The following is a 24,803-nucleotide window of genomic DNA, read 5'->3' on the forward strand; positions in this document are numbered from 1 at the left end:
CAAAGTCATGTGAAACATTTTAGGCTCTCATTTCAGCAATATAATAAAAGAGTACTGGTTTTAGCTACCAGTTTTTAATAAGGGATTTGATTCTTTCACAATATTGTATTTTATGGTTTTTAGCTTTGATGCTGCAATTCTCTTCTTGAAACCAAAACAAAGAGATATGATGCCGGAAATTGGCCAAAAACAAGCACTTTATTTCATTTCTATAAAATAGCAGGGATCATCCATTCAGTCACTTTCCTTCCCCGAGTCCACATTTAGAAGAAAATTCTGTGACATATTTTCAAACCACACCTATCCCTTGCCACATGAAGGGCTAGATGCTTGATTTTAAAAACAGCAATGACACAGAAAGGAAGAAGGGATTCAATTTTCCCAGTGGGAATATTCAAATTAGATGATCACAGAATAGGAGATGTGACTTGCACAGAGAGAAAACCAGGGAAAAGAAATAACCTCCATTTGAAGTCAAGGAGGGGGGAAGGCGACAGATAACCAAGCCGCATTTCCCTGAAGATGGAAGGCATTTTCCGACCCTTCACTCTGGTGCCCAGGCAGTTCCGGAGGCTGGCAAACTCCAATCACTGTCTTCACCGTTGTCTAGGGCATCTCTAGCAGCCACTTGGACGTGGTAAATTACTCCAGGACGGATGCCAGTCAGGGTGAAGGATGTTTCCTCTATTGTCCTGCTCTAAAAAAGAGATGACAGAAAGACAAAAACAGAAAACAAAAAAGGTCACGAGAGAGACCAATTTATGATTTATTTTTCACACATGCAGCCTCTCTTGCTGCATTTAATAAAACCATCACTGGGGGACGCAGCGAGTAGAATTTATTGAGTTTTGTTTTAAGTGATTAAGAGAAGCCGATCTTGTTTGTGTCATTGATTAGTGCCTGGGGAGCCAAGCTGGATTTCTACATTCACGTCACACAGCATGATTGAACAAGAGAGGAGTGGAAATTCAAAATATTCTAGAGCATCCTTCTTCAAGAGTCCTTCACACTTGGGCCCTCAAAAAACCCGGGAAATGGGGGCAGCTGGAATTGACAGAATCTCTCGCTGGACCTCACTCTGTAGCCTCAGAGCCTGGGAAATTACTTTTGAAAAGGAAATAGTTCCCATTACTCATGGCAGTGCTTCGAAAGGAGCCCACAATCATTACTCATTAGTGACAAACGAATGGGGCATTTTAGCTGGGTTATGGGCCAGAAGTTCTCAGGGTAGATTCTGATAACAGTGGCAAACATGGGGAACAATGCCTAACAGAATGGTTATGAAATCTAGCTTCTGAAAGTAACCAAAAACCAGTAATTACTTATCACCTTGTTTCTGACATGTAACTTCATTATGCCCTAGTTACCCCAGAGTAACTAGTTACACGAAACGGAGTCCCTTGTTATTTCCAAGTCCTATGTGGCACAACTGGAAATAGATGTGATTTTTCTCTTAAAGTTCGACTTAGCACCATCTAATCCTGATTAATATTCCCTGCTGATTAATAGCCGGTTCCAAAGGATAAACGCCTGCGGTGCTGTAAAATGGCCCAACTCACCACTCTTTTGCTGTTGTTGGAACCATCCACTGAGTACTTGATGGAGTACTTGAGGGGGAAATACTCAGGCAGCAGCCATGAACCGGGTGGTTTCCATGTCAAAAGCAGTTTCTTCCTCTCCTTGTTGATGGGAGAGACTTTTACGTCTTCGGGAGGGTCCGGCTTGACTGTGAGAACAACATTCAGTAAACGAGAGAAAATGGCACCAGGGTGTGAGCAAGGAAAATACATAGATCCAGAAGTCCCTCACTCTACAGGTTTGATCCCCCTTTATCTGCGGGATCAGTATCCACTGATTCAGTTATCCACAGTCTGAAAATATTAAAAGAAAAATCCTAGAAATATACCATTTTCCATGTATAAAGTGTGCATCACCCCTCCCCACTTTTCTAACCCAATACTTAAAAAATTAAGAAGTGGGAAAGCAGGGATCAAAGCAATCACACAGATGTGGCTGCACAATCGCTTTGATCCCTGCTTTCCATCCTTCTCGCTAAGCCCCGCAGGACTTAGCAAAAATAGGGGGAAAGGGATCAAAGCATTGCAGAATCCTTACTGTAGGAGAGTTAAGCCTCATGACTAAAGGAAGCTTGTTTGCTGAGGCAAGGTATGGGCCGTTTTGTGCTCTCCTCAGCTTACTTCCATGTATAAGACAACCCTCATATTTTTGGTCTAAAGATTTTAGACAAAAGTATCATCTTTTGTCTAAAATGTTGCTGGGGTTAAACCACAGAAGCCTTTGGGCTGCAAGGTTGGAAGACCAGCCATTGTAAGATTGAATCCATGGGACGGAGGGAGCTCCCATCGCCTGTCCCAGCTCTTGCCAACCTAGCCGTTCGAAAGCATGTAAATGCGAGTCAGTAAATAGGTACCACCACAGTGGGAAGGTAACAGTGTTCCGTGTCCAGTCACGCTGGCCACGTGACCACAGAAACTGTCTTCGGACAAACGCTGGCTCTATGGCTTGGAAACGGGGATGAGCACTGCGCCCTAGAGTTGGACACGACTGAACTAAACCTTTATCGTCTTATACATGGAAAAATATGGTATATTACTAACGCTGAAGTTATGGGAATTGCCACTAGCGGGAACTAGAGACGATGGTATGTATAATGTTCACTATTAAAACAGTGTTTGCTATCATCCATATTTTTTAACATCCACAGGAAGGCTTGGAACCAAGGCTTGGGGGCCCTTGGAACCAAGCATCCACAGGAAGGCTTGGGGGTCCTACAGTAATCAATTAGTGCTTTAGGCAGCACCAGGGTTTATGCCAGGACAGGGAAAACAAGCTGCTCCATTTGCTACATAGTTGAGCAGACCATTAAGTCTCTAATGTTTTCAAATCTTAGGACAAATTTAGAAGTAGCAACCATCTAAGAGGCTGAGATTCCCTTTGTGTTGCAGGCACACGAGTGTGACTTGCTTTAGGATCTGAAAATCAGAGTTATGTACTAGAACCAGGTTTGCATCTTGCAAATCAATCACAAAGAACAAGCCCCAGTTTATCTGCAGAAAAGCTGTTCTGATAGCCAACCTATTTTGGAACGTGGAAGTCCCTCCTTTTAATGGTGTTTGTGTCTGTAATGTGCAATTTGACCTGGAGATGCTCTCCGAATGTCTTGAAAACTAGTTCTTCTGCCCTCGTGAGAAGACAGGGCATTTTAAATTGAACCATTAGAGGGTGAAACGGTGGTTTTTTGGGGGGGGTTGTTCAGGTGGTGGGAGAAAAATGGGTATCTTGAATCTCAAGGAGCACTCACTGATCTGATCGAGGAAGATGAAGGAGAGGGTGGTTGCCGTTCCCAGGGGGTTGATTGCTGTCACATTTAGCATGTAGGGGTCGGTGGAGAACAGCTGGAGATTGGTGATGGAACAGACATTGGCCATGGGGACCGACTGTGGGCACTCATACGCCTCTCCTTCCAACCCGTGCCTAGGGCAAAAATATTTACATGATTAGCATAGGATCCCTGAACAACTGATAAGGAAAACAGATTAAATGACTAGTACAGTAGGACCCCTGTGGGACATCATCGGTTTCAACCTACTTGCAGATGCTGAAAAATGCCTACCATTCTAATAACGAATGCCATACATCGCAGAGTCTCTGGCTCCCTCTAGTGGCCAGATCTGCTCACCTTTAGAAATACAGTACGTACAGTATATTTTTCTAGGATTTTTTTCCTTTTAATATCTAAACTATTTTAAGAACTGTCAATAGCACCTATCAAGGGCAGACTAAAACTTGGAGTGGATTCACAGAACCCTCGGAACTGGAGTCACCGGCTTCCACCACAGCCGGGAAGCCACCACGGAGCTGGTTTCTCCTCTTTTTTACCTGTATGTGGAGATGAAAGAGGTGGCCAGGTGAGTCTCGGTTTCCAAGCACCAGCTGCAGTTGATGGCGGCATAGCTAATGGACCTGCACTGGACAACAGGTTTGTCAGGAGGATCTGTGGGGAAGACAGAAGAAAAGCAGCGAAGACAAAAGAAATGGGAAGACCAAGGGGAATATGGGATTTTTATTCTCTCACTTACAACCCAGCTTCAGATGAATCTTTCGGAGGATTTGTCCTGTGGCGGCATCATGGCAAGTGTATTCCCCATCATCAGCCAAGCTGGCGTTCAGCAGCACCAGGTGGTCGCCTTCTCTGGCCTCCGTCCAGCCAGCTGCGGATGTGCCATTCATGCGCCATTCCACATGGGACGTGGCTTTCAAGGCAGGGCAGGATAAGACCACTTCAGGCCACCCAAGGTCGGCATACTGGTGGTGCACGGGAGCGGTGGTGGCCAAAACTCAAGAAGGAGAATGGTGGGAGAACGAACAATTAATGATGGGCAAGCAGAGACCTATCTATTACTGTTAGAGATAGAGACGTGGGATGAGATCCCCATGGCAGGGATGGTTTTATACCTGCATCTTGGCCACAGCAGGCAACATCTTCCCGGGAAGCCAGGCAGGACGACAGGAAACCATCAGAAAGCGTCAGAAGCCCCTGCATCAAGGAGAATTTTTTTCCATAGGGCCTTTAAACCTCTGAATCCAAGTTGTACTGTGTCCGCTTTTCTTATGCCTTCCCCTGTCTGACCTCCAAAGACCCTCCCCATCCTCCAAGTTACTTTCCCCCCGGGTATGATTGCCACAGGGTGGTGGAGTGGAGATATCTGGAGCTAGGATTCTGAAGATCATCATCATAATCATCTTAGATCTGCACAGCTGGAAGGAACCCTATGGATCATTGAGTCCGGCCCCTGGCACAAGGCGGCACCATGTGGGAATCGAAATCCCAGCCTCTGACTCTGCATACCTGGCAGCTCTGGGTTCAAATCCTGGCTCGGCCACAGAAACTCACTGATGGACAGGAAATCCATTCCTTGAACATCTCAGATATGGCCAACCCCCTTTTTAGGGCTGCTGGAAGTCAGAAGCTGCTTGATAGCACATAACAATAGCAAACCACCACCACCACCAAACGGCCATGCAGCCGGTATATATAATTTATTCCTTGCCTTTATCACCCTCTCCTCCAGTGAACTCAGAAGTGTTTATCTCCACAATGACCCTGTGAGGTAGGTCAGATATGAGAGAGAGAGAGAGAGAGAGATGCACAATAACTCAGTAAGTTTCATGACCAGGTGAGGATTCGAACCCAGATCTCATGAGTCCCAGTCGGGCACTCTATACTATACTATAAGGGCCAGGTGTGCTTTCTCTCTCTCTCTCTCTCTCTCCCTGGGTATTTGATGTAAAACTTTGAATCCAAAATGGCAGGAGAGCTCAGGGGGTTTAGGAATCTGGCTGTGGAGCCAGAGGTTGGGAGTTCGAATTCACCCACGGAGCTTCCTTGACAAGGGATGGACTGGATGATCCAGGGGGTCTCTTGCAGCTCTGCTGTTCTAAGATGATGATTAACCATGGATTATACATTGATGACACAGCTTATAATAATAATAATAATAATAATAATAATAATAATAATAATAATAATAATAATAATAATAATAATAATAATAATAATAATAATAATAATAACAACAACAACAACAACAACAACAACAACAATAAATAATAATAATAATAATAATAATAATAATAATAATAATAATAATAATAATAATAATAATAATAATAATAATAATAATAATAATAATAATAATAATAATAATAATAATAATAATAATCCACAACAGTAATCAGAACTCCAAACTCTCTTTTTTTAACAAGTTGCAAGAAAGAAAAGGACTCACCAGAATCCAAAAACTAGCCATTCCATAGGATAACAAGCAAATCCTCTTTCTCTCTCTTTTCAAAAAGTGAGATTTGTGTCTTATTTGGCTTCCACCCCACTTGTGATCTCTTTGTTCCCTCCCCCCCTTCCCGGATTTCACCTCCGAAACATCGTCTGCGAAGGCTCCTGATTTTTCCCAGCAAAAGGGCCGATCCTCCGAGGAAAGTTTCCCGGGCCAGCCCTGCTGACTCGGACTTCCTTTTCCTGTCCCGAGATCTGGACTCGCTGAAAGAGACCTCCAAGGAAGACAGAAACCTGACTGTTTGCATCTCTGAATTTCTCCTTTGCTCCTCGCTCGGCCTCTGAAGGCGCAGGGGGTGGGCACGTCCCACAAGTTGGATGGTCTTTTGGCACGCACGACAGCCCTGCAAGGCAGGCAAACTAAATCTAGCAGTGGAGAAGAACACTCTGGGCTTCCTCGTCTTTTTCAGTTTCAGCCCGGCTGTCAGAAATGCCAACCAGAAAGTTGGGTTTCCCCATTTGTTCAGACCTTCTTGTTCCAGTTCATTCTTTCGGGTTTTCAACATGAATGGGGGAAAGCTTCCAGAAAACTCCAGCTTAGAGCATGGTTACACGTGGGTGAAAACCCCCCACTATTTTTGAATTGGATTTAGGAAGTTTGAAATTGATTTTTTAAAAATCATGATTACACCACACAGAGAATTGTGGTTTTTTTTTTGGTTGGAAAGTGAGTGATCTTACCCCCCCCCCCCCGAGGGGAGGTCACTTAGTTTAAATCACTTGTCAAATTATTTTAGAATTGTTATTTATTTATTTATTTATTTATTTATTTATTTATTTATTTATTTATTCATTCATTCATTCATTCATTCATTCATTCATTCATTCATTCATTCATTCATTCAACTTATATGCCGCCCACACTACCCAAAGGTCTCTGGGGCGGGTTACAACATTTAAAATATAATAAAAAGACAAAATAATTAAAATGCAATTAAAATATACACTCTAAAAATTGCCAGCAGACCCACAGCTGCTATTATTTCAATTAAAAGCCTTCTGGAACAGAAGTTTGGTAGATGCGAATGCCTCCGTCAATGTAAGTTGGGACTGTGGGGTTTGTCAGGTAACGGATGCCAGGATCATGGGGTTCGGGCTGCAGGGAAACCTCGCAGTCTGATCCAGAAAGAAAGCCTGCCGTGGGAAAAGGGGGTTGTGTGGGGGAAAGCGCTCCTTCCTTGGCCAGCCTGGAGAAGTTGCCCTTCTGGTCAATGTCTCTGGTCAGTTTCCATTTGCTGTGGTCAGTTTCTCTTTGCTCCTGACTGGCTGAGGGTTCCCTTCTGGCTGCTGGTTCTTTCTTCCTCTCCACCCCCTCTGTGTGTGTGTCTGTCTGTCTGTCTCTCTGTCTCTCTCTCTGTCTGTCTGTCTCTCTGTCTGTCTGTCTGTCTGTCTGCCTCCGTGTGCATGGGTTGGTCAGCAGCAAAACCTCTGTTTGAATTCCTTTTTCCTATCTGTCATACCAAACTAGCGCTATATCAGATTCCAACATTGTAAAAAGAAAATTTTAAAAAAACCACAGGAAGCAGTGGTAATTGGCTGTGAGAGGCAGCCAGAGCAAGGGGCGCAGGACAGAGCCTCAAACACAACGATGCCAAAAGTCCGCATAGCCCCCCCCCTTGACCGATTATGCAACACAGCTTATCCAAGAGGATGCACAAAAAACCCACACAGGTTTAAACCGGCTTCAAAATCCCCTATTCATCTCCTGATCCATTTTCTTACTGTAACTGTGCCCTTACTCAGAATTGTCTGTTCTGAGCTCGTGGCATCTTCCCACGAGGAAACGTGTTCTTCCTCTACACTTCCCCCACTTCAGAATATATGATTGATTGATTGATTGATTGATTTCATTCTTCTGCCACCTTTTCCCCCTATGAAGAGATTCAAGGTAGCTTTGCACAAACGGGAACACCAGTGAAACCACTGCCAAGCCATGAAACACAACCTCATGAAAAGAATGTCCCCCCCCCCCAGAAAAGAAAAGATTCAAGACCCCTTCAGATCACCCGTCTCTCTTTGCAGGAGAAAAGCCACAAGGCTGCCTTAAAGGAGGCGACTCCCTTCCCACTAGGCCACCCTACCCCCCGCTCTGTTTCCTGACCCCTCTTCTTTAGCCCAGCACTTTGTCAACCACTCGGGGTTTCGGAGAACGGCTCCAAACCACCGAGGCAGCCGCTGCCCTGCAGGATGTTGTGACTCCCGGAACTCGGTGCCTTCGCTGATTCTATTAAAGCCAAGTCCCGAGTAACAATAATCATAACCGGACAGTTTCTTGGAGGAAAGGGCGACAGGCTTTTCCGGGTAAAACAATGCACCCTCGGGGGCCCAGCAGGGTGGGGGACCCCGAGATCAACAGGGTTCCAGTTTTTATACAGTTCTAAAAAAAGGAAACAAATGTTTTGCAACTGTCGATTCGTCCCTGACGAAGATATGCTCGTTGGTGAGAATTTATTGCATTTCAGCAAAGCCGTTCCCCATGCACAGAGCTACTTATTACTAAGAAATGTTGAGTCTCCCGTGGAAGGCGCTGGATTCTCTGTAGCCATGACTTCTTCCTTACAATGTAGCCTCAGCCGGCGTTTTTGCTCCCCAAGAAACTTTGTCTCTGTTTTAAAACAGATCAGATCATCAAGTTTCTACCCTTTCACGGGTGTTGGCGGACAAGACCTGTGACGGTGCCCGGAATAGACATTCTTAAATCCAGGAAAGACGGTCATCCTCTTAGAACGGCAGAGCCGGAAGAGATCTTAGAGGTCATCAAGTCCAGCCTCTGTTGGGCAGTCCCAGTGGGGGATTCGAATTCACAGCTTCTGGCTCCTAAATCAGAGGCAAAGAACCCCTGAGCTGATAATATGAAATGAACCCACACCACGGCAAATGGATTCACAAACATGTGCTGGCCGCCTTCTCCAGCCCCTGTCCAGCCAACCCGGGACGTGCTGTTTACTCTCGATTTCTTGGCAGATGGGGCAAGACAAGACCACATTGGGTGAGCTAAATGTGCCTGGAAAGGTTGAGAGGTTTGTGACTTCAAGCAACGGGAAGCAAAGAAACGTTTTTTACCTATTTCTCTTACAAATATCTCGGAGAGAGTTATTGAGACAGTAAGTGCCAGTTGATGAGAAAGGGGTGAACTCTCTAGGGAACTCGTTACTATTCTCCTCTGTGGCTCTCTGTACTTCTATAGCATCTTAAGAGGGATTTTAACAGAAATTCAAAGCTCTGTGACAAAAATTCAGAGCTTTGTTTCATTTATTTCATTTATTCCTGGGATATCAAAGTATATTCCATTTGGCACTTCTGCCATGAGACCCGAAGGTTGTGTTAGAGAAAACATGCTAAAATGGAGATTCGGAGCATTAGATAATCAGCAACAAATCAGGGCTGGGCTGTGTCTGGATCTCTGCACATCTGCCGCATACTAAGAGGAATTTTACCTGAAAATCAAAACTCTAAAACTGTACAGCTGCCCTGTTTAATTTAATTAAACATTTTGCTTAGTTTCTCTAATTTTTCATGACCTGCCTTTTATCTGGTTGATTGTTTGGTCTGTCACCATCCTGTATCATCTTAAATAGACTTATTTTAAGCTGGCCTTTCCCCATGCTCTTTTGTCTAATGTCTTCATGGTTGTTTATTCTTGAACCTTCATGTTTCTGACGCTCTTTCTGTTAGCCGCCCCAGAGGAGTGGCCTGGCCGCTAGAGGGGCAGGGGGAAATTGGAATTAAATAAATAAAATGGCATGAATCAGACAAAAATTTGATATTCAAAACCCGCCTGAAAAACTTTGAAACTTTTATAAACAATCCTCCCCTTCTTTCCTTTATTTTTAGTGGACACCACGGGCATCCAGGTATATTCCATTTTGCACTTCTTGCATGAGTGCCGAAGACTGCGTAAAGGGAAATAAGTTGAAATGGATTAAATAATCAGCAATGAAAATCCTTTCAGTGCAAATCAAGCTGTTTAATGTTCAGCAAGGGGATTTAAGAAGCCATTCTCTAAATTTTAGGGCGGGGGGGAGGGGAATGAGAGAGAGGGAACAGCTCCTGGGGGGGTGTCACGTGGGACAAAAGAAGGATCAGGAAAGAGAGATCCGGCCACCCCCCAGCCTCCGAGGGGGGGGGTTACACGGGGTAGTATGCCTCGTTGGCTATGCCGCACAGGTTGGATCCTTTCTCCAGATACAGGTAGCCCTTGACGCCCCATTTTTCAGACCAGCTGTGAGGAGACAAGAAGAATAAGCAAGAAAAGATGAGGGCACAATAAAAATAAGAGAATACCACCATATTCATCTACAGGCAGGATGGAGTAGTGGTTAGAGGGATGAACGGATAGCAAGGAGGACTACGCCTGAGTCGCCCCCAAAGCTGTGTCATTCCCTGCTTGATCTTGGTTTTCTTTCTCCCTCCACATGGCCTACCTTGCAGGGCTGTGGGGAGGATGAGCTTCCATGAATACCACCTTGTGCTTCACGGAGAAAGGGCAGGAGAGAAACAAAATAAATGAAGACATCCATCTGCCTTCTACACAAGCAGAACGTTCATCAAAGATGTGCGGAGGGTCAAAACTCCTGGCCCCTGCTCCTCAGGAATTCAAAGAGTGGGTGTGAAAGGCAGAGATGCTTACACTGTATCCCTCAGCGAGGCTTGGAAAAAAAAACGGGAATCTGGGCCTCCTGGATCCCAGTCTGACCCCTTAACCGGCAAAAATCCTCGGTCAAAACACTGTTGACTGACACACCCTGGTTTTCCTCTGTCCAGTGAGCGGTGCTTTGGACGACTGGTTGGGCAACCGAAGCACACCTGGTTGTGCGAACCATGCAGAATTGGTGGCCCAAAGGAGAGGGAAGGAAAGGCCAGGACAACGTCCACAGTCGTTGAAGCAAATGGGATCCTGACTGTTGTGTTGAAAATTGCCCTCAGTTTTGGGCCAGAAGGATCCGCTTCTCATCCTCTCAGCACACCACCACCATCATCCTTGGGACCTCCCACGAGGCGTCCATGGCACCCCTCAGCTTGACCGGCCTGGGGAACGTCTCACCTGTTTTTCACGATCCAGTAGCTTTTCCTTACTTTTTTTCCCCCGTAGCCGACCACCAGCACAGCGTGCCTCAGCTTGCCATGTCCGCAATCAGCTGAAAAGATTCCTGGATGGAAGACAGAAAGGATGATGATATGAGGAGGAGGATTCAGAAGCCTCCTGGAGATTCACGCAGCTGCAAGTGCCACAGAATAAATTGTTCTCAATGAAGAAACGGCTGCTCTCATTCCCGGTCGTGCACCAAGTGACTCAACGGGCACATGGCTGGGAATACAAGCTGCGACTATTTGTTGTCATTTTGATTGACACCATCTTTCTAGAAGGGTCACAAACCCTGCCACGCAGCCTTTCGAAACTGGATGCGGGTCCTGGAGCAAATAAAGGCTGAATTTTTTCTGGAGGCAAAAGGGATGGAACGGAGGCACTCCTCCTTTGGGCCCTTCAGGAGAAAGCAGGATTCCCTGGAAGAGACCGTCATGCTAGGCAAGGCAGGAGGCAGCAGGAAATGAGGAACAGGTCAATGTGAAATGGATCAACTCCATGAAGGAACGCACAGCTTTTGGGTTTGCAAAAACGTGGCAGAGCTGTAGAGGACAGGACCATTCATAGGGTGACCTGAAGTCAGAGGCAACTTGATAGGACTTAATAAATAACAACATCATCATCAAAAAGAGTTTTGATGGCTAAGCAGGGATTTGAAGCCAACTCTCCTGGCCCTTGTTCTCTAGCCCATGCGACAAATTGCCATTTCTCTTCTTAGTATTATATCTTATATCTTTTTATACCAACACTCGCAGGTCTTAACTGAACCCTATCCAAAGTTCTTGCCAAGACCACCCGGCCCTCTTTCCAAGGGAACCTCACCTGATTTATAGAATTGGAACTTTTTTCCATTAAAGTTTATTCCTACTGAAACAGGCCCAAACTTTGCCACTGCATGCTCCAGTGCCTTCTCGTTTCCCTGTGGCACACGCCTAAATCCTGAAATTTTGATCCCGATCTTCTTGACATTCCTGCAGCATATTCCGTCCTGCAGAAAAAGGTCCAGAGTTGGGTTTCATGCCTGGAGACTCAAGAGACGGGTTCGGATTTTCCATCTCAACAGCTCCCTTGAGGCATTATAGATCATTTGTATAGCTTGCTGTTCGGACCAAGCTTGATTCCGGACGGTTCACAGCAGGGGAAATTAAACACAGCAACAAGGAAATGAAAATAAAACCAGTCAACGGATAAAATCAGAGGCAAGAAGAGGCATGAATTGATATCTGGGGCAGTGGACAGGACGGGAAACTCGGGCAAGGTGACGTCAGAAACCCTCTCGAGCGAACAGCCTCTCCGGAAGGCTTCTGGAGGTTGGGAGGGAGCCCCGCAAAGCCTCCCCAGGTGCCCCAGATGCAATGGGTCCCCCAGAACTGGGGAGATCTGATCAAATTTGCTTGCATCAGCTGCCAGTCTGGCTACTGCCTTCGGGACCTGCTCCAATCAGCGTCAAGGGAAGCCCCACGGAGAGAATCTTGCAGTAGCCTATCCAGGAGATGAGCATAGATTTTCTTTTACCTTTCCTCTGTAGGGGTAGTCCTGCTCCGAACTGAGGCCCCCGTTCTGGCGGACGTATTCGAAAGCCTTCCAGACCTGTCCACCACAGCACCCACGGTTGCCCTGATCCGGGGAGCAATCCACGAGGTTCTGCTCGCTCAAGGAGACCCGTTGGCCGGTTTTCTTGAAATGCAAGTTCTCCAGAGCCCCCGTGGTGCTGAAGGCCCAGCAAGACTTACATCTTCCCTGTGGCGGGCATATTAAAAGGAGGGGTAAAATTAGAAACCAGGAACCTCTCCAGAGGTCCAGACTCTGAGCTGAGTCCCCGGAGGCTGGTTTATTCTTTTCTTAAAGGTGTTTCTAAAGTTCCTCCATGTTTTCAATAGTTATGATAGGATGTATTAATGGGTTTAATTATTATGGTATTGTTAATTCGTGGAGTTTTAGTTCTTATTGCAAACTTAAGGGAATTTTAATCATTATTGTTTCATTAATTCATGGAGCTTTTATTACTGCGTAATTAATAGAGTTTTTATTCTTATTGTGTGCTCCTTAAGCATTCATAATTATGACTTAATCCATGGCTTTTCCTAAATGGATCTGTAAACTTTTTAAATGCCTTTATATCATCCTCATCATCTCACAACAGCAGCGCTGGAAGGGACGCCCTAGAGCATTGATTCCACCCCCTCTCAAGGAAGCCCAATCGAGGATTCGAAGCTCCACCTAAACCACTGAGCTATCCAGCAGTCTGCCAGACTGTGGAACTCCCTGCCACTGGAGACCGGCTAGCCCTTCTTTGCTGTCCTTCCAAAAGTAGGCAAAGACCTTCCTCTTCAGGCTGGCTTTCATTTCAAGGACTATCAACCTGAACGTTAGCTGGTCTATTTATGCAGGATTGACCTCACAAAGGATGCTCGAGTTTGCAAGAGCTGAGCTGCACAGTTGAGGACAGGATGTTGTGAAGGTCATTAATCCACAGCCGCCTCAGAGCATCTCACCAAAAAAACCCTCATTCATTGCAGAATTTATATCTTGAACTTTAACAGGACATCTCTGTTCTGGAGTCCAGACTTACCTGGTTCTTCACCCGTGTAACATAACCTTTCTCCCGCCAGTCCACATTTCTGGGGACCCTCTCAGTGGCCGATTCATGGAAGAAACTTACATTTCCCACAGCTAGTTCAACCTCGTCGAGCAGGAAGCTGTTCATCTGGTTGAACTCCTCATTCGTCTGGAAAGGAGAAGAAGCAGAGGTGGGTGGCCAGGCATGTGACAAACCCAGACCTACTGGGATCTGCCACACGTTAACTAAGCTGCCACCAACCATTCCCTATAAGAAGTCACACAGACCAGGGATGGATTTTCAACAAATAAAAGAATAAGGTTTATTTAAATACAACACACAGGGAAAATAAACTAATCAGGTGAATAAGATAAAGTAACGTGGCTTACTCTCATTCATACATGCATACAGTTTGGTTCACACAGAACCCTTAACTTGAAGCACAGACCCTGAACCTATCAGTTCTGGCTAACCATTCAGACACCTGAACCTATCAGGTTGGTACTCTGACACACAGTAGTACCCTGTCTGACACACAGACTCCCACACCAGCTTCTTCTTCCCAGCTGCTGCTTCGTCACATCCCAGCGTCTCCTCTTCACCACACAGGCTTCACATATATATACAGTACAGCCCCTCCTCCTGATGTCCCGCCTTCCACTCCCCATAGGATGGAACTTTCCCTCCAAACCCATGACAGACAGGTAACATCAGTGCTGTATGTAATAGCTCACAAACCCCTCCAGCGAACAGAGATGGAGGCATCAGCAGGGACGTACGTCCCACTGATTCTGTGGGTCTATGCAAACAGAGACCATCCATCGGATGTGACCCACATTTCCTCAACAGGAAAAAGGGCGTCTCTGTGCAAGATCGGGGGTGCTCACCAGGTCACCAAAGTGGTTCATGCCCAGCCGGTAGGTGTGTTTCCCCTGGGAGGCCTCCCAGTTATGCTGCTCAATCATCCTCAGGTTCTCCTCCCAGACGACTCTGTGGGAAGCCTCTTCCCCCTGCCAGGGAGAAACCGGATTAAGCCCAAAGACAAGAATGGATTTTAAGGAAACAAATTTCCTTCGATACAGAGGCTTAAACAGAAGATGTCCAACTTTGGGCACCTCATGAGAAGACAGGATTCCCTGACGGTGTGGCTGGGAGGGGGCTCACCTCCAGGTATGCTTTCCCGTGGAGACTCTTCCACTCCTCCCAGGCCGTGTCCCGGGCCGGATCCAGGGCTGCCGACACTCTCAGGAGCGCCACCAGCATAGATGGCCCCAGGAAGGGCATCATCTTTGCCTGCAGAAAGCAGCAGGAGCCCATCAGGATTTGGGGCAGAATCCTTTACCTGGAGCCCCCGATGACTCATCTTTCCAACCCCGATAGCCAGAGAGGCCTGATTTCCCCCCAACGCCCTCCTGCAAATCCATGATCGTTTGAATTTCAGCTCGAGGGTGCATCTGCTAGCACCCATTCCTCTAAGCGATCTTGTCCCCTATCTTGTCAGAATTGACATGAGGGCACATCATCATCATCATCCTCATTATGACTACCCACCCAAAATCCACCTGGAAGGATCAGGTCTCTTTCTACCTCACCTGGAGAAAATAACCAGATGATAGACCTTACCATGAAGAACGGGGGCCTTTAATCACCTAAAGGTTCTTGCTCCAAACCTCCAAGGGAAGCGTCTGATCGGGGAGATGTGGGGGTCCCTTTTATAGGGCAAAGACAGCCGAGTCCCTCCCTCTTTTTTTTCAATGAACCCAGTTTGCATCATTTCTTGGTACCAAAGCATCTCTCTCATTTGCCTGAAGTTATCTTCCTGAACTCAGAACCTTCCCAGAAAGCTTAAACCACATCACTTGTGTGTCCAGCCCTAGACCTCGCTGAGATCTAGCCACTTTCCTGTGGTCAACTGTTTCTCGCGTCGCTTAACTCCCTCCATCCGGCCACTTTCTCTGAAGGCATTAGATCTTTTTCTGGCCTTGACCCATTTGGGCAATCAGGATGATTAATTAAGTCGACCAATCCGTTCGTTTCTCCTTCCACCTGGAAGTATCACAGCAAGACACATAAAACTAACACAAAAGTTATAAATCAACACCATGTCATGCAAAGAAACAAACAAACCAGTTAGTCTGTGATGGAGGCCCTTCTTCCGATATTTTGAAATTGACATCAAAATTGCTCACTAGCCAGCAAGAACCCTCCCCAGAAGCTTAAACCACAACGCTAGACTTCACTGAGATCTAGCCACAATCCTGAGGTCAACTGTTTCTTGCAGCTTTACTCCCCCTCTCCCCATCCAGCCACCTTCCCGGAGAGTTTTAGAGCTTTTTCTGGCCCTCACGCCCCCCCCCTTGGGCAATCAGGTTGATTAATCAATCAACCCGATCGATAAGTTTATCCTTCCACCTTTCTCCCAAACATGGGAATCAAAGCATTGACTAAAAATTTTTTTAAAATTCAGATATCAATAAGAACACAAAAGTTATAATTCAAGGTGGTTGGGCCAAATTCAGGGGCTCAAAGCTGTTGAATCTGTTGAACTTCTAGGAGAGGAAATAAGAGCAAAGGAGGATGGGACAAGGGGGTGGACGTCCATTTTGGTCTATATTCAGAATTGATCCCAGGAGTCTTCCTTTATCGGGATTAAGAGGGGAAATGCAGGAAAAAGAAAATGAGTTTAAAAGCAATTTGGGGGCTTGCCAATCTAAAAAGTACAACATCCTTCCATTAAGACGCCCCCTTCATTAGCAATCAACCAAACAGCCAAAGTCCACCTGCCTCTGTCTCCAGTTAGTATGGTGCAGTGGATATGAACCTGGAATTCAGAGGCCCGGGTTCAAATCCTGCTCAGCCATGGAAACTCACTGGGTGGAGAAAATGGGAAATTCCTTCTTGGACATTTCAGGCACTTGGGGGGTTGGGAAGGCTTTTGGGAATTAAAATATAGCTCTTCAGTTATTCTCGGCAGTCCATACTTTTTGGGCTTTACAAGTCTAACTCCAATTAAAAGCAGGGAGCGAGGTCTAAATGTGACAATGCAAATCATTCTAATGACAGCCCCCCCCTTTCACCATTCCTTACAGAAGGAGGATCCTAAAACCACAACCAGGTCAGGCCAAACCAAAGAGGGGGGTCTTTTGTAAAGTCAATAGCTCTTCATTGCCTGTTCACCACTAACTTCCAAAAAGACATGATGAACAACCACATCCTAACGCTGGGGGAAATCCATTTCTCTCCCAGCATCTCTGAGGCAGGAAATCAGGAAGCCTGTGATTCAGGAGAAGTAGCTAAGCCTGTTTGTTGGATAAATAATGAACTGGTAAAGAAATAGGTCTTGCTATTTAAATGGGCCTTTTTATCTGGCTGAAAGCTATTGCATTTTTCAGATGGACAGTGTGCGTGCAGAGAGAGAGAGAGAGAGAGAGAGAGAGAGGATGGATTTAAAAGGCAAACATTATATTTAGAAACAACAGTGGTGAGATTTTCCAGTCTCATTTCTAAGTGGCACTCAAGGTGGTTTAGATTTTATTTTTTTTAAATGCTGTGGCCATACAGACAGAACTGCAGAGTTCGAATAGGAAACCGCAAGACGATGAGAAACAGAAGTGAAGAGGGAGCATAATATTATTCATTGAGGACTAGCTTTTCTAGAGAAGGCATGCTAAATTCTAAGTGGTTTTTCAGAGTCCCTTTCTCCAGATTTTTTTGCGGGGGGGGGGAGAAGCCAGCTGAAGGCAACTGACCCCACCAGAAGAAAAATGAACCACTTCATCATTGAAATCTTCATAATACTTTTTTTTTCTTTTCACCTCCTTGGGCTTACTTTTGCTTTTTCTCACTCCGTGGCACGTCCCAACGCGTTTCACAAGTTTTCAGGGGGTGAACCATTTCTGTGTGTTCTACCAAAAAAACCTCTCCTGGAGCACATTAAAGATCAGCAAGATGTATTTAGCCACAGTTTTGGCATGGTGAACCATCTCTGTGCATGTGCAGAGAGCAGCCCTAGACATCTGAAGATAAGTTCAACCGTCAGTAAAAACAAATAAATAAAAATCTGGGCATATGAAACTCCTGTGTCTTTTGTGTAGCTTCAGCTTTCAAAATGCTTCATTTCATGTGTGTGGAACCTTTTTTGTTTTTTGGTAAGGCTAAATTAATTAAGTAATAGTAATTAAATCTGTTCTTTTGTCTAATGTCTTTAATGATTGTTTGTTCTTGAAACTTTGAGATCAACAGAGGAATCAGGACTGCTTTTGCAAGTCCCTGTAAGGACAGGATGATTGAGTCAAGAGTCATGGTAAAATAATCAGTACGTACTCTGTGTTAATTATTTAGCCAACACAAGGAATTTAAAGAAGTCATGAGAAATTATAAGAGGAAAGTACAAATCAGGGAGGTAGCCTATTATACTGGCAAAAAGATTGAGCTAGTCGGCCAAAGTAAGAAGGAAGGAAGTTAATGAGTCAGTTCGAATGACCGCAGGGAGGTTAGGAAAAGGGAACATACACCAACTAAGGATAGAAATAAATAAGAGTCTGGGGTCCAGGTAAAGAGGGGAGTGGGAGATGTCAACAAAGGCGGGACTTCCTATGATCAGTTTAGGCGCACCGGATAGGCTGTACACCTTGGAGTGCCTGACCAATGGGGAGACAAGGGGGGGACCCTGTGGGAATAGGGGATAAATACTGTGATACCTGTAGCGACAGATGTGTCTACCCAGCTTTTGCAAAAGTGCTTTCAATAAAAGAGTGCAGCTTGTATTCGTGGTTGTCTGGTTACTGCATTTAGGTAACAAGTGTGACAATTTCTCAGACCTTAGTTTATGTTGCGGATGCTCTTTTTTGTAAGGTGCCCCACAGGAGTGGCCTGGCCACTAGAGGGGCAGGGGGAAAATAGAATTAAAGAAATGAAAGGAAATGAAAGAAACAAACATTAGATATCCAGAGACTGCCCGGAAAGCTTTCAGACCTTTAAAGGGAAATGTTCCCCTTCTTTCCTTTATTTTTAATGCACTCCTTGTGCATCCAGGTATATTCCATTTTGCACTTTTAGCACGAGAGCCGAAGGCCACGTAAAGGGAAATATGTTAAAACAGATTAAATAATCAGCAACCAAAATCATTTCAGTGCAAATCAAGCTGTTTATTGTTCAGCAAGGGAACTGAAGAAGCCATTTTCTAAATTTTAGGGCAAGGGGGTCCATTTCAGCTCAGCAGAGGAAGGGGGACGAGAGAGAGGGAATGGCTCCTCGGGGGGAGGTGTCAAGAGGGGCAAGAGAAGGATCTGGAAGGAGAGATCCGGCCGCCCCACACCCTCCGAGGGGGGTCACCACTTGGGGTAGATCGCGTCATCGGCGATGCCACATTCTCTCGATCCTTCCTCCAGACGCATGTAGCCTGACTCACCCCACAGTTCAGACCAGCTGTGGGACAAGGATGAGGAGAAAAAGATGAGGGGGGGGGGGAAAGAGAATATCATCATCATTCGTAGGCAGGAAGGAGTAGCGGTTAGAGGGCTGGATAGATAGTGACAAAGGCTACTCTTGAGTTCCCCCCCCAAAAAGCTGTGCCATTCCCTGGTTGATCTTGCTTTTCTTTCTTCCTCCGCCTGGCCTACCTTACAGGCCTGTGGGAAGGATGAGCCCCCACAAATACCACCTTGTGCTTCACAGAGAAACGGCAGCAGATAAATGGAATAAATTAACACATCCATCTTCCTTCTACGCAATCAAAACCTTCATCAATGGTGTGCGGAGGACCGTGATTCCCAGCACCAGTTCGCCAGCGAGAGAAAAAGACGGAGGAGACGCATGGCTCAACAAGGCTGGGAGAAAACCCGAACTCGAGATGCCCAAATCCCTGCCCGACTCACAGCGGGCAGTGAGTCTGGTGCAAAACAATCCGTGGCCAAAACTCCGTAGCCTAAAACTCACTGGTTTTCCTCTCTCCAGAGTGAATGTTGCTTTATACGACTGGTTGTGCAGCTGAAACACAACCGGTGGCCAAAAGGGAGAGGGAGCGAAATACCTGGGAAGTTCCCCTTCCACCATCGTGGAAGGAAACAGGATCCTGACCCTTACATTTCAAGGTGCCCTGGGTTTTGGGCCAGAAGGCTCCCCTTCTCCTCCGGTCAGCACACCACCACTATCATCCCGGGGGCCTCCCATGACTCTCCGTGTCCGTGACACCCTTCTGCTTGACTGGCCTGGGTGCCGTCTCACCTGTTTTTCAGGATCCAGTACTTTTTCCCTTTTTCTTCCCCGTAGCCGACCACCAGCATGGCATGGTTCAGGACGTCCCCTTCCCAAGTGCATGAAAAGATTCCTGGGTGGATGACGGAGAGGAGGATGAGATGCTGATGAGGAGGGTTCAGAATCGCATTGGAGATCCACACGGTCGGTCGTAAGTGTGACCGAAAAAAGCCATAGCAACAAATTGCTAGAGATGAAGTAACACCTGCTCTCATTCCAGGTCACGTGCCAAGCTGCACAATGGGCACGAGGCTGGGAATTCAAGCTGCAACTCGAGGGCTGAACGAAATCCTAAACCCCTTCACCCAGACGCCCTACCCCTCCTTTCAAAGGAAACCTCACCTGATTTATACAGCCTGAACTTTCCACTCCTGACATCAATGCCGACAGAAATGGGGCCAACCCTTGCCACGGCTCTTGCCAGGTCTCCCTTTTCCACCTTCACAAACGATGTGCATTTCACGTCGCCGTTCCTGGAGTGGTAATGACACGTTCTTTCCTGCAGAAAAAAGGCCCCGTGTCGAATTTCTTGTGGTGGTGACCCGGACCGGAGTTCACTAGGATTCCGCATCGGTATAAAATGAAATCCGGCTGGTGTTCTAGAGACGCGATTCCGGCAGACCTTCAGGCCCAAGCAGTCATACTAGCAAACAAAGCTCGGGCTTACCGCCGATTCTGCCCCCCAGTCACCGAGCAAGGAAGATTGCATATTCCGCGCTCCCACGCCAGGCTAGAAATTTCCAGGAACCGGGGGGGGGGGGGCTGACCCGGCCAACAGCTTGCCACCCACGCCGTAAAGACCCGCCAAGCCGCTCACGTGTTTTACCTGTCCTTTGTAAGGGTAGTCCTTCTCCGAATTGAGCCCCCTGTTCTGCTGGACATATTCGAAAGCCAATATAGGCAATCCACCTTGGCAGGCGTGGTTGCCCTGATCCCACGAGCAATCCATGAGGTTCTGCTCGCTGAAGGAGACCCGTCGGCCAGTTTTCTTGAAATACAAGCCTTCCAGAGCCCCCGTGGCACTGAAGGCCCAGCAGGACCCACATTCTCCCTGTGCCAGGAAATAAAAAGGAGGGGGGAAATTAGAAACCAGGAACCTCTGGCCAGAAAGTCCAGATCTGGCTTAGCCATAAAGCTCCCTATTCAGGCTCAAAATAAAGATTACACGGAGCAGATTTGCTTAGAAGTCCATGGATACTACTTTTCCCCCCTAAGTGTGATTTTAAAAGTCCTTAATTCTACTTAGAGAGTTATAATTAGGTGAATAAGTATAATGTAATTAATGAACAGGCTTTGATTATAATTGTTGCATAATTCATTAATGGATTTTTAATTCTTATTGTAGAATGAATTCACGGAGTTTTAATTATTACCGTGTATGGCTTAAGAGGAACTAACTACAAATGAGTCCCCGGCTGCTGCTTTTCTGTTTTCCTACGTTTTAAAGTTTTTAAAGCTATTAAAATTATTAGTATATAATGAGTTACTGTTTTTTAAAATTATTAATGTAGAACTCATTAATGTTTTTTTAATTGATTATTCTCTGTTTCTAGGTTTCCTTTCATCTTGCAACTTGTGGTGCGATGGATTAGCTCCTTAAAGGAAGCCACAGGCTGTTTGCAAGAGCTGAGCCAGGTTGTTATGGACAGGATGTTTCGAAGGTCGTTGAATTGCAGCAGCACTGTTAAGCGGTAAATTTGAGTGCACCTAATGAATAACCTGGCAAAGTTTATCTCTTTAGCTTTAATGGGAAATATCTCCCAGACTCACCTGGTCCTTCACCCACGTGACGTAACCTTCCTTCCGCCAGTCCACGCTTTTGGGGATCTGCTCGGTGGCCGATGCATGGAACCAACTCACGTTCCCTCCAGCTGGTCCGACCTGGTTGGGCAGGAGGCAGCTCATCCTCTGGTTGAACTCCTCATCCGTCTGATGGAAAGAACCAGAAGTGGGTCGCCAGTCCCCCTGTTTCTGCTCACCCTGGCGAGCACCAGCTTCTGCCCCTCCGGTGAACCTGGGAGGAGGAGGAGATGGCCCAGCCTGGATTTGGGGGGCTCCAGAGGGCAGGGGGAGAACCCAAAAGGGCCTGAGAGAGAGGGGACGGGCGGGTTTGGGTCCCACATTATGGAAACCATCATCCTCAGAGGGAGGGCAGTCTACCCAAGGAGATGGGGAATGGTCTCAATCCTTCTTTGCTGGAAAAATGGAAGCAGAAGCCGTCCCTTCTGGCTCTGCTGGCATTACAAGATTTCCACATAGCGCAAGGGGTGGGCTAAATGACCTCGAGGGGCCCTCTCTACTACAAGGCTTCCCTCAGTAGAGAAAAGTTGGGTATTGTCCTACTGCTTTGTTTCTCTGTTTAAAATGTTTTTACCCCAAAGTTTTCCTGAAGAAAGTTCTGAGTTGTGAAATTTTAGACTCCAAGCTGCAAACAGAGGCTGCTCTGTGTTATTTATTATACGTACAGCCCTCTAGCATCCTTTTCGGTTCTTAAGAAGTTGGGCCAAAATTCTTCGGAGTCAACTAAATAGCAGCCATGCAAACTCTGCTTACACCCCTGCAAAGCGGTCCCCGATGTCTCAACTCTCTGGCTTAGATAAAAACAAAAGCCACAGATAGTTTGACTCTAAACTAACTAGAATGCCCATCAAGTGAGTGGAGTCGGAAGCATCAACATGGACGTGACCCATAATTTCCTGAGCAGGAAAAGGGGGTCTCTGCGCAAGATCGGGGGTGCTCACCAGGTCGCCAAAGTGGTTCATGCCCAGCCGGTAGGTGTGTTTCCCCTGGGAGGCCTCCCAGTTATGCTGCTCAATCATCCTCAGGTTATCCTCCCAGACAGCTCTGCGGGAAGCCTCTTCCACCTGCTAGTGACAAACAGCCCAAACACAAGAATGGGTTTTAAAGCAGCAAATTTCTTTTTAGAGAGAGGCCTAAACCCAAACTGTCCTTCTTTGGGTACCGTACATCACAAGAAAATAGGATTCCCTGGGAAAAAATCAGAATGATTGGAAGGCAGCAGGAAAAGAGGAGGACCCAATATGAGATGGACGGCCTCCCTAAAGTAACCATCATTTTTGACTTTGCAAGAGCTGAGCAGGGCAGTTCAGAACAGGGTATTTTAGGGCTCACTCCTTCATGGGGTTGCCCTATGTCCAAAGTGAGTTGACAGCACATAAGAACACCAATAAACCAGCTGAGAGGAAAGCCTTAGCTGTGGATGCCCAGGATTGGTGAGGGGGGTCTGTCTAGATGACCCTGGAGGGTCCCTTTTCTGCTCTTCTGTGATTCTAAGGCTGGCATTCTTATATACCTATGAATCCACTTCCTTCCCAATAAAACAGGGCTCAGGGGAAGCTCTAGTCTTCTGCTGAAGGCATTGGACTCCAGTTCCCATCAGTCCCAGGTGACATGGTGCTGCAGGCAGGGGCGATGGGTGTTGTAGTTAAAGAGTACCTGTTGCTCTACAGTTTCTCCACAGCATGGAGGTCTCCTTCATATGGGAGGAAAGGGGAAGGCAGGTATCCTGTTTTGTCTGGGGATGATGGGCAGTGTAGTCTGAGCCTGAAAGATTGGGGAGTCCCAGAAGGAGCAGGGGCACTTCGTTTACAGCTCCCAACACAGCTGACCCCCGGGACCCCCAGGTGGTTTCCCAGGCCTGACGGTGGGGCCGGGAGGGGGCTCACCTCCAGGTATGCTTTCCCGTGGAGACTCTTCCAGTCCTCCCAGGCCGTGTCCAAGGATGGATCCAGGGCTGCCGACACTCTCAGGAGGGCCACCAGCACAGAAGACACCAGGAAGGGCATCATCTTCACCTGCAGAAGCACAAAACAATCCCACGGTAACGGCCACATTGCCCATGGTGCAAAACACGGCCGCTCGAATGTTAAGAGCACACATTACATGTTATGGTGGCAGCCTTGTCTCCGTCCTGGGTTTTGGTCCAAACCTTGACACTTCAGTCCAAGATTCTGGATGCTCTTTTGTCAATAAACATCCTCAGCCTCGGAAGCTCTTGCAAGGTATGGACCGAAACCCGATTCGTCTAGTAACCCAACACACACACCCTTTCCTTCTCGGGCCAAGGCTCCTCTGAGGGCCCCCTTGACCGCCCCCGACCTGCTCTTCTTCCTTTGAGATGGGGGCTCAAAGGGGTGCCTTTAATCATCATAATAATCTTAGAATGGCAGAGCTGGAAGGGGCCCTCTGCATCATCCAGTCCAGCCCCTATCAAGGCAGCTCACTGTGGGTGGGGGGCAGATTCGAACTCTCAACCTTTTGCTCTGCAGCCAGGGACCTCAATATGCTCAAGACAGGATTGTTTGTAGGGCCAGATGTGGGAATTTTTCAGTTTGACCTGGGGAGAAGATTGATGTGAAAAACAGACGCCGCCTCCCTCTTTCCACATCAACTGATCTAAAAGGGTGGGCTGAAGTAATACGGCCAGCTCTGACCGGCAGCTGCAACACAGCAGGAATTGGGGCAGAAACCTTTTCCTGGAGCCCCCCGGATATTCCCCAGATGTTCTCGCTAACCCCTCGACTTTGCTTAGCTTCCGAAATGAACCAAGATCGAGAACTCTGAGTCCCATCATCCCCACCGTTGGCTGGGCAGGAACCAGGAGGTGGACTAGCAGATTTTAGATTTGAAACCGTCAGCCTCTCCTGCCCTTCTTCAGGTCCAGCGTTGACAGCCAGAGCTTTTTCTTCCTTGGAGAGAGGACCCCATCTGGCCTGTCTTGGTGGGAACTCAGGCCCACGGCTACAGGGGCAGAAAGGGAGGGGAAAGGACGGTGCCCCCACGTCTACTGACAGCCCTGCTCTTTGCTCTGGTGGATGGGGGGGTTCATGAATAGATACTGGGGTACACATCCCACAACCCACTCCTCTGTCTCTCTTAATAGAAATTCAGCTTGAAGGTCTGTTTACGAGCCCGAAACACACTTTTGAAGGGATCTCGTCCCCTGACTTGGCTTGCTGGTCCTGCGGCTGGATAGCTCAGGGGTTTTGCCCTCTGAGTTGGGAGTTCGA

General features: G+C 46.9%; 3 protein-coding genes across 5 annotated transcripts; all 3 read right to left on the reverse strand.

Moving 5' to 3' along the window:
- Positions 1-179: 179 nt before the first annotated feature.
- Positions 180-5,551, reverse strand: EBI3 (Epstein-Barr virus induced 3). 2 transcript variants are annotated; one of them, XM_072978159.2, is made up of 6 exons: positions 4,477-5,551; positions 4,101-4,358; positions 3,901-4,015; positions 3,323-3,495; positions 1,560-1,726; positions 180-692 (listed from the first exon to the last, which is right to left on the reverse strand). In XM_072978159.2, the coding sequence occupies exons 1-6, from the start codon at positions 4,562-4,564 to the stop codon at positions 618-620; spliced, it is 876 nt and encodes a 291-aa protein (XP_072834260.2). In that variant the 5' UTR covers positions 4,565-5,551; the 3' UTR covers positions 180-617. The 2 variants fall into 2 exon arrangements, with proteins under 2 accessions (XP_072834260.2, XP_020649940.3); XM_020794281.3 differs by having other exon boundaries at positions 180-697.
- Positions 5,552-9,818: 4,267 nt separating this feature from the next.
- On the reverse strand, positions 9,819-15,820 carry LOC110079244 (cathepsin K). 2 transcript variants are annotated; one of them, XM_072978160.2, is made up of 7 exons: positions 14,683-15,820; positions 14,406-14,528; positions 13,531-13,686; positions 12,474-12,698; positions 11,781-11,946; positions 10,917-11,022; positions 9,819-10,094 (listed from the first exon to the last, which is right to left on the reverse strand). In XM_072978160.2, the coding sequence occupies exons 1-7, from the start codon at positions 14,833-14,835 to the stop codon at positions 10,001-10,003; spliced, it is 1,023 nt and encodes a 340-aa protein (XP_072834261.2). In that variant the 5' UTR covers positions 14,836-15,820; the 3' UTR covers positions 9,819-10,000. The 2 variants fall into 2 exon arrangements, with proteins under 2 accessions (XP_072834261.2, XP_072834262.2); XM_072978161.2 differs by lacking the exon at positions 12,474-12,698.
- A 1,227-nt stretch (positions 15,821-17,047) lies between these two features.
- On the reverse strand, positions 17,048-23,582 carry LOC110079242 (cathepsin K). Its single transcript, XM_078379092.1, has 7 exons — positions 23,460-23,582; positions 22,515-22,640; positions 21,544-21,702; positions 20,600-20,824; positions 20,116-20,272; positions 19,744-19,846; positions 17,048-18,945 (listed from the first exon to the last, which is right to left on the reverse strand). Exons 1-7 carry the CDS (start codon positions 23,580-23,582, stop codon positions 18,849-18,851), a joined length of 990 nt encoding a protein of 329 aa, XP_078235218.1. The 3' UTR covers positions 17,048-18,848.
- Between the last annotated feature and the right edge of the window lie 1,221 nt (positions 23,583-24,803).

Source organism: Pogona vitticeps, chromosome 7 (assembly GCF_051106095.1).
Source record: "Pogona vitticeps strain Pit_001003342236 chromosome 7, PviZW2.1, whole genome shotgun sequence".
Classification (NCBI taxonomy): Eukaryota; Metazoa; Chordata; class Lepidosauria; order Squamata; family Agamidae; genus Pogona; species Pogona vitticeps.